General features: G+C 38.3%; 2 protein-coding genes across 2 annotated transcripts; both read right to left on the reverse strand.

Moving 5' to 3' along the window:
• Positions 1–74: 74 nt before the first annotated feature.
• Positions 75–1940, reverse strand: myod1 (myogenic differentiation 1). The gene is made up of 3 exons (XM_058407634.1): positions 1261–1940; positions 1035–1113; positions 75–915 (listed from the first exon to the last, which is right to left on the reverse strand). The coding sequence occupies exons 1-3, from the start codon at positions 1768–1770 to the stop codon at positions 695–697; spliced, it is 810 nt and encodes a 269-aa protein (XP_058263617.1). The 5' UTR covers positions 1771–1940; the 3' UTR covers positions 75–694.
• A 2042-nt stretch (positions 1941–3982) lies between these two features.
• Positions 3983–7457, reverse strand: zgc:172145 (Ferritin light chain, oocyte isoform-like). Its single transcript, XM_058407500.1, has 3 exons — positions 7055–7457; positions 5652–5798; positions 3983–4550 (listed from the first exon to the last, which is right to left on the reverse strand). Exons 1-3 carry the CDS (start codon positions 7220–7222, stop codon positions 4263–4265), a joined length of 603 nt encoding a protein of 200 aa, XP_058263483.1. The 5' UTR covers positions 7223–7457; the 3' UTR covers positions 3983–4262.
• Positions 7458–9832: the final 2375 nt, after the last annotated feature.

Genomic DNA, 9832 nt, shown 5'->3' on the forward strand with positions numbered 1-9832 from the left:
AAATAAATTTTACATCATTATTTACAGAATCCGAAAATAAGTAGAGGAAGAGACACAAGCAAATGTCTGTGTATAAATAATTCATATCTTTATTTATTCGACATTCACTCGTTGAAGATGTATAAATATAAAGTTTAACGCTGGACACAACAAACGTCTCAAACAGGCAATATTAAATACACAATTATGTTTGTTCGTTTCTCCGTGTTTTTTTTTTTTAACAAAAACCGCTCTTATATACACATGTACAAAAATGGTCCTCTAATTTTCATATCTGCAGTGGTTATTCTCTGTAAATAATTAGGAAATAATAAAAGATGAAAGTGACAGAAAGTAGTCTCAAAAAGAAAGGGAAAAATATGGTCACATATGGCAATACTGACATTATTATATAAATAAGCTGAGTTAAGAAACTGACTTCTGTAGAGCCACGATCATAATGGAATTGGACATTTTCTAGAAAGAAAGAAAGAAAGAAAGAAAGAAAGAAAGAAAGAAAGAAAGAAAGAAAGAAAATCTAAAGCATTTTTTCTTCTGTTCTCCAACTTCTGAACAGTTTTGTGGTAGTTTGTTTTGTTTTTTCTCAGTTCATGACAGGAGTAGTAGTCCTCATAAATGGTGGCTGGTTTACATCGTCCCTCATGTTCTCTGAAATGTTGTGGATGTGTGTATGAACGCGTTTCCTCCTTCCTGTTCAGAGCACTTGATAGATGGGGTCGTGGGTCGGACCAGACGGGCTGCAGGTGTCATTTGGGGATGGTACGCTTGTGTCGGGAGAAGAGCCGGCGACTCCTTCACACAGCTCCGGCGCAGGGAGCGAGGAGGCGGCGGGAGACTCGGTGGAGATCCTCTCCACGATACTGGACAGACAGTCCAAACTCGACACCACCGGGTTCTTATTACTCCTTACATCTCCTAGAAAATCCACAATTGAGAAAAGGGTTAATATTTCATTACAGCTTATACAAACAGTTTATTTGTCAGTATTACACTGAAGGGCATTCGTGTTTGCGCATGTTTACGCATTGACCTACCATTTGGAGTTTCGTTGAAGTACGAATTGTCATAGCTGTTTCGTCTTCCGGACGGGCGAGCAGGGCCATTAAAATCCATCTAGAAGACAACATAAATCATTTTAATTCATAATTTTACAATAATCTCACAACGAGCTAAATAACCTGAATATATTAATGAGAGAAGCCGAATAAACATCTGTAAATATTCTACTGAAGGAATGTCAAAGTTGTAGAAAGTTCTTACCATGCCATCTGAGCAGTTGGACCTGGGACTGGAGGCGTCTGAATCACCGCTGTATTGTTCCAGAACCGGGTAGTAGTTCTCCTCTTGACTTCTGAGTAAGGCCTGGAGAGACTCGATGTAACTGATAGCGTTTCTCAGGATCTCCACCTTGGGCAGCCTCTGATTAGGGTTAGTAGACGTGCACCTCTTCAGGGTTTCGAAAGCATCGTTGACCTTGCTCAGGCGTCTCCTCTCTCTCATGGTTGCGGCTTTGCGCCTGTCCGCGTTGGTGGTTTTCCTCTTGCATGCTTTACACGCCCACAGGAGACACCTGCCCGCTTGGTGGTGCCCGCTCGGCGCCCGGATGTGTTCGTCCTCCATGTGGTTGTGTTCGTCCGACTTGAGCAAGCTTACGTGCACCAGCCTAGGGTCCAGGTCTTCGAAGAAGTGCATGTCGCTGGTGTTGAAGCAGGGGTCATCATAGAAATCATCGGCCGAGGGGATGGGGAAGGGAATATCCGACAGCTCCATCTTTTCTTTAAAAAACTGATTCAACTTTATGAGTAAAAAAAGATGCAGATCAGAGTTTAGCGTGCCTCTAGAGCGTCCGTCAAAGTTGAAGGTAATGTTTCGTAAGATTCTTGAAATGACAAGACAGTAAGGCCAGGTTGGCTTGAACGCACTGTTCTGTGCGGACCCTTCCAGGCACTTGTTGCTGAGGAGGTTTTCTGACACCTTATATTCTAGTCCAGCCAAATGGGGACGTGTCCTGTCACTTTCCGAATGACCAATAGAAATGTAGGCAGGGGCAGAGTGGGCGGAGCTTCGTTCTAGCTGCACGAGACCTATTGACTGTAATAACAATGAAGGTTACAGTCATAAATTCATTTCTAAGTCAAAAATCACAAATGCGTCATTATAAAAAAAGAAAGTTAATGTGAATAACACGATATAGAGCCTTTAAATGTTTAACAGATAATTTATCAGACCTAGCCTACTTCCAATGGTTTACAGATGAATTACTAAAAAAATGACTGAACCAAATGTGGAAGCAATAAAAGAAACTTTGTTGTTTGCTGTCATTAGTAAAGCTACATCTACATATTTATTTTAATACTTTAAATACTTGTGATTTATTTTGCTATTTTCTTTCTTCTTTCTTTTCTTTTTCTTTCTTTGCTATTTTCTTCAAAACAGAAGCGTAAAAATCATTCTGTTATTATGCATCTGTATATATATATATATATATATATATATATATATATATATGTATGTATGTGTGTGTGTGTGTGTGATACATTAGGTGTTTTAAATTAAATAAATTAAATAAACTCACATTTTATTATGCGACAGTTACTATACATTGTAGTGATCATCAAAAATATCCTATCATCATAATAATCCTTACCACGTAAAAAAGGTGTTTTTTTTTTGTGTGTTTGTTTTTTAAAGAAAATCCTGAAGCATCAATTCACATTAGATTACAAGTAGGAAAAAGTTTCATTTTTGGATTCATTAATTTTAACTTCAAATTTCTATAAAATGAATTTCGATTTTAATAAGTATTATCTATTATCTGAGGTAAATAAATGCTGTTGAGACTATTTCATAATGTTGCTTTGTTTTTGTTGTTGATATTTTTGTTTTTGTTGTTGTTGTTGTTTTGGGCATGTCGGTAACAAACCCAGCATGATATCAAATGGACCACTTCAGCGCTTTGGATAAGCAAATACACTCCATGAGTCAAACCCAATAAATTCATATTCATTCGCGGGACATGAGTTCGTTTGGTTCATACAATCTATTTCCACCATGTACTTTATTTAGTTTCACACAAAAATAGCCACCGCTGGAATTGAACCTACACCAACAGAGGGCAGAAAAGTGCCAAAGAGCTACGAGACTCACTTTGCCTAACTGGGCTGTGTGTGTGAGATTGTGAGCGCACGCGCATATGTATACTCATTGTCCACTTTATTAGGACCACATATACACCTGAACATTCATGCAATTATTAAATCAGCCAATCATGTGTCAGGAGTGCACTGCAAAAAATCATGCAGATACAGGTCTAGAGCCTCGTTGATAATACAGGTCAGTGGAAAATCGCAAGAGTGATTCGAGCTGCTCTTTAAAAAAGGGGCAACCAGGAAATCATCTCACAATTCACCAAACATTCAAGTATATGGGCTACAACAGCAGAAGACCACTTCAGGTTCAACTCCTTTTAGCCATGAATAGACTCTGCTATTATGAGCAACGACTCAGAAACTGAAGATTAGGGAGGAAACCTCACTGTTTCCAGGGCTTCAGATTCTTGTTCTCTGGGCTGTCAGGAGTGGAACCTGATGTGTGTTGTATGTGGTGAGATGATATTCTTCTCACCAAGAATGCTTATTTGAGATACTATATCCTTCCTGTCAGCTCAGACCTGTCTGGTCATTGTCCTCTAACAAAGTATTTTTGTGTAAACTCTAGATATTGTTGTTTGTGAAAATCCCAGGTTATCAGCAGAATCTAAAATACTCAAACCAACCAACCAAACACTCAATACTCATCACCAAGAACTATGCCACAGCTACACTCACAAAGATCACACTTACCCAAAGATTGTGACCTGTACCTGCAAGGTTTTTTTTGCATTGAGCTATGGCTGATGACTGTATAAATTAGCAGGTGTGTACAATGATCAAGACTGCTAAATAGTGCAATAAGGAAAACACTTTGACACAAAATAAACAGAGCACACATTTAATAGAAGAGAATTTCATGGTAATATACATGATAGGGTACATGGCAAAAAAAAGCGCATTAGTAACAAAGAGCAAGAACGTTCAATTCACATAACTCACATGTGTTTACATCATCAATAACTTATTATTTATTTGTATACAAAATAGAATGGCTTTGTTTAATGAAGTCACATTACCAAGTTCAAAAGCTAGAATAGAAGCCATTTCTATTCTATAATGCTGGTCAGGTTTTAATTGCATCCCAAGGGGGCTTTATTATTAGCAGAAAATTCAGCTCAGTTCCTTGTAAAGCTGGTCGATGAGATATTCTCCAAAACCTCCGGTACTGTCATTGGTGCATCCCACTCTACGAGCATTTGTCAATAAGTCACCCAAAAGCTTGATCTTTGAGACAACTGGATTGAGGAAGTGGCGTTTGACCACACTGATGGTGTGAGGGTCCTCATGCTCATGTGCTAGCTGACACAGTCCCACCATGATGGCCATCTCCTCCTTCCACTGGCCCAACATGAGCTCCAGAGAAGGGAGCAGTGCACACACCTGCTCAGTACCTGGTTTCTGCAAGCATTCATATGTACGTACACACACACACACACACACACACACAGGACAACAGATCAAACTGTAGTAACAACTGTAAACATCCAAAATATACCTAAGAAAAGAAAGAAAATATAGAATAGATATGAAGTTTGTTACCCCACTTTTGGTGTTTTGACAGTTAAATTACTTGGAAATTGATTCCCACCAATGGGTTTCTCCGATCTGAATCTACAGTAAAATAATGTGTGCATATATAATGTTCATGCTACAATCTGTTTGGAATAAATTTACGTCATTTTAAATGAAAAGTCCCAAAGTTGAAACCGAACTTGTGACATTTAATGTAACTATTTAAAAAATAAACAGAGAAAAAAACAGTTGTAAATATTTCTATAGCTATAACTAGGTTTCAGCAAGACCATGATAAGATTATTAATTTACAATTAAAGGACTGACTTGGCCGCATTTAAACATGCACATGCCTTAGTCTCCATGCATCAGCGGATAACAAGGTGTTCCAAATCGCTGCTGATGGACCCTCACCAGCCTCACTCTGGATCAATTTTACATGAGTCATAAAACTAGGGAAGAGGAGGAGGTTGAACAAAAAAGGGCAAAAAAAAAAAGAAGTCCCAGGCTAAAGTGGCAGCAGAACCAGTGCCACAGCGTACATCTGGAACTACAATTAATGCACTGTCCTTCCGCTTTCACATTAATCTCCCCAATTTTCCGGAACTCAGGGGAAACGTATACCCTGACAGGCATTAGAGAAGAGATCCCCGCAAAGCCCATAGGGGTTTTAGCTCTCTCTCTCTCTGACCCCTTCCCCCCTAAACCACTGCCCTTGCCTGCCAAGAGCCCCTCTAAAAAAAAATGAGATTTTAAAGGTATATAGGGAGACATGGATGCCTCGGGTAATACGATGAGGATATCGTTTTGGCAATAACTGCAGGCACTAAAATAGCACAAAATATCTATGAAAAATTCTCTTCCCTACAATTTGAGCCAGAGGCATATCAAACTGTACCTCTATTAGTTTAGTAACACAAGTGGGCAACACTATAATGCAATGCAGAACAGGTCTTAAGTCAACTGATGGAGATATGGCAATGTTACCTGAATAACTTTGTTGCAGTACTGTCCTCCACGATCAGACATGTACTGTAGCATGGCCTCGGCCTGCGCCTGCTCCCTTGAAGACTCCTGATGGAAAAACGCAGCTACACGGGACAAGGGCAGATCATCCTGCTCAAAGATCTTGGCCTACAAAACACAGGCACAAATCATCACTTCAAAACACCAGAAAAGGTTGTACATATTAAAAGTGAGTAACGTCTAAAACGTTCTAGTGATTAAATAGCAACTAGATTCAAAAGCCTCCAAACTGCCAAAACTTTAGGTCCTAACACCACTCAGATATTCTTTCTGATATGCATTATATCATAACAATTGATTATTTTCTGTACTTTACTGCTAATTATACAGAACATCACATACCTAATCTCAGGAAGTGCATTGTTGGTCTTTCTTCACTTATTCTGAAAAGCAAAACATTTCTAAAACCTAATCTTATACAAACCTTTGTGGTAAACCTCAATTCAAATGAACAGATTTATTATATTGCTTACACTAAGGTTTTTCTTTGAGCTAAAATTTAATAGTAAACTAATATGCTAAGGTTCAAGCAGACTGATGAAATAATATAGAGTCTATGTACAGTGCAGTATACAACAATAATGAATAACAATGCATATAAAAATGGACTACTAAGTAATACAGATAAGAGATGCTGGCTGAAGGATTTGTTGTCCAAAAGTAGGGAAACGGAAATGAATGAATTCATATGAAAACGTCTGCCCTCATGTCTGTTTGTAGATAAGACTTCAGGTTGTGCTTGAGCCCATTTGTAAAACTAATTGTGAATGATTATGCGCCATGTTTTTGTGTGATAACTCTTTACGTTTGTTTACATATACTCTGTGTGATATATATATATATATATGAGAGAGAGAGAGCGAGAGAGAGAGCTTCTTTCTCAGATCTGTCAGTTCAGTGTACATGGTTTTCTGTGACTCTTCTGTTTGGGTACACAACACATTCCTGCCTTAGACCAGTGTTTCATAAAATGGGGTCCGTGAAGCACTGTAACAATATTTCACAATTTATATTACGGTTATATTATGGTTTGAGAACCCATGCTTTAGAGAGACACAGGATTTTCTTTATTTACACTAAAAACCCAACACCACAGCAAAAACCTATTGCAATAAAGCACGAATATGGTTTACTGCTACATATGGCTCTGTACCCACGTGGTCTGCTTTATGTAACCTTATCTGTTAAAAGGTCTTATTATAGGTTATAATCTCCACAACTCACATGCACAGGCATACTTGCATGAAAATAAACACACTTACACAAATCGAACCATGTCCCTGTAAAGCATGAGGCATGTTGTAGCTTTCTATTGCGCAATATTTGGGGTTTGTTTACTTTGTAGCTACTGGATAAAGTCTTACCAACGCTTCAAGTCGGTAGGCAAACTCCATCACTGAAGTTGAAACTCCACATAAACCTTCTTCAACGGCTGTAGGGAAATTCTGCTTCGCTTTACTGCCCACCAAAACGCAGTGTGCTTTACACAAGGGTACATTAGTTTTCAGCTTCTTCCCGACTGGTTCCGACATCTTGGAGCTGAGAAGTTACAGCGAGGAAACGGTTACTCTTCCGACGCTGCCGCTTTGTTTCTGTACAGCTAGGCGCTCTTCCTCACTCATGTGCCCACAAAACGCCTAGTTTTGATCTAATAAAGCGGATTATTGTGCAGAAATAAAGTATAAAATGTCCGCGCTGTCTTCACCACACTCGACTAGGGGAAGTCGTTTCCACGTCATGCAGAAGTTCAGCTGAAACACGCAGGCGAATGAAACACTAACAGCAGATAGAAGGGGGGAAATAGTGCCTCGTTTAATTTGTGTTTTCACATAAAATAAACAAACAGGTTTCGACATACTCGTGCTAGAAATTGCAAACGCTGACATTTTCACTGATTTCTTGATAGGTAATTCCTCTTACTACTGGGGTGCCATTATTATTATTATTATTATTATTATTATTATTATTATTATTATTATTATTATACATAGGTAAAGTGTCCTGAACACAACCCACGTGCGAACTTGCCTTTCCCAGTCTAATACGATTACACTTTAGTTTAAAATATTATTATCATTAAAATATCTTTTTTTTTTTTTTTTTTTGCACAAATGTGTGACAGCTTGTGATAGAAATAATTGTGAAAAAATGTACGATTTGTCTCACACAACGTCCACTCTACCTTGTTACCTAAAGGTCACGTGTTCAACAGGAAGTTGGATCATCTGAAGATGCTTAGCTGAAGGGCCTTGGATGAGGGGATGCTTTCTGTAGTTTGTGGACACTTATGGTTCAAAACAATTTTCACCTTTTACATTATTATGTCTGGTGCAAACACGTTGTCTTGTTTTATGAATAAAACATATATTTACCTGGAAAGAAAATAAGTGAAATGTTGAAACATGACCATATAACAGCTTAAAATCAAATCAAATCAAATAATTTTTTTCTTCTTTATTTGATACATAAATGATAAAAAAAATGACTTATGCTTATGAACATAAAGAAAAGTTTGTTTGTTTGTTTACTTACTTCCGTAATGCGTAATGTCTGTCTGTACAGGATGGTTATGAATCAGTTTAGGCAAACATGATCCTTTCACTGTTTTACCCACCTGGACACAAGCCACAGTACATGGCAAATGTTGTCTAAGGTACTGGCTAAGTACCATGAGGCCAAGTACCTCCTGATCTTGTCTGAAAACTTGCTGATGACAGGAGTAACCAACAGGTGGGTTCTCCATCACTCCTGCCTCGTGACTTTTTTCTTCAGACCTGGTAAATCTATGGAACGTCACTTGACAGCAATGGATAGCTCCTAGTCACACGTCAGATTGACTTGCCCCTCATTACTTTGTGTCCTGCCATTGACAAAACAGCAGCAGGCCTTTACTTGTTTTTAATACTGCAGTAAATAATATCATTTAAAAAGGAATTGTGTGAATTTACATGGACAGAATAACATAACCTAACTGCACAGAATAACATTTTTAATAAGTTTCTTTTAAAAGCAGGGTAAGTAGTAACACAGCGTTACAGCATGCTCCCTGTGCAGAACTGAGATTCGGACCTGACTAATCAATTCTGGAGGCTATATAAGTATTCAGAGATTATGTAGGATTACAACTGAGAGATTATCAATTAATATTGTATTAAAATAGCCTGGTTTAAAATTAACAGTAAACACAGAGCTGTTGATCTTATAAAAATTGTTTGAATTTTGGTGTGATTTTTTACGCACAGTATTGGTATGGCAATCAGTGAATACAGGAAGGTTTGTCATACCAGAGTATGTGTCTCTGTGTGATATTTGACTGATGAGGACGCTTTGAAAGTACAACCCTATTACTCATATCATAGCCTGAAAATAAGTGGTCAGTCATGCCATAAGATTTGGAATTCTTACAAAGAAAAAAAACTATTTGTGTACTAATAACCAGACACTAAACAGGCCAGCCAATGAAAACAACAACAGCTGATGACAGAAACATTGGGAGCGCTGTGAGGAAAAGCCATAAAACAGCAGTCAGTGACATCAACAACAACTCCACAGGGTAGGGGTAAGTGTGTTATAATATACTGTTTCAAGAAGCCTTGTGGTGTATTGACCATACAACAAGATTCAAATCACTCATCAGCATAAGACCAGACTGTAATGTGCAAAGAAATACTGAATGAGGTAAAAAGCTGTGCTCTACCGAAGCTGAACCTCTACCAAAGTGAAAGAAAGGCCAAAGTGTGGAGAAAGAAAGGATCTGCTCATGATCCAAAATGCACTTGCTGTGTCATGACTTGGGTTTGCATGGCTGCTCTGGTACAGACTATACAGAATATTTACTGACGATGTAACTCATGATGGTAGAAGCAGGATTCATTTAGAAGTCTACAGAAACATTCTATCTGTCATATGCAGAGAAATGTATCCAGTCTAATTAGGAGGTACTTTATCAAGCAGCAGGAAAATTATTATGGAGAAAAGTGTTTGAGTCAGAAGTGTTTAAACTGGCCAAGTCAGTTACTACACCTAAATCCAACTGAGCATCATTGCATCTCCTGAACAGGAGACTGAAGGAAGAAACCCCCTAAAACAAACAACAACTGAAAGAAGCTGCAGTGCCAGCCTGAAAAGCATCACAAATGAAG

The sequence above is a fragment of the Hemibagrus wyckioides genome, linkage group LG14 (assembly GCF_019097595.1).
Source record: "Hemibagrus wyckioides isolate EC202008001 linkage group LG14, SWU_Hwy_1.0, whole genome shotgun sequence".
In the NCBI taxonomy this organism is placed as follows: Eukaryota; Metazoa; Chordata; class Actinopteri; order Siluriformes; family Bagridae; genus Hemibagrus; species Hemibagrus wyckioides.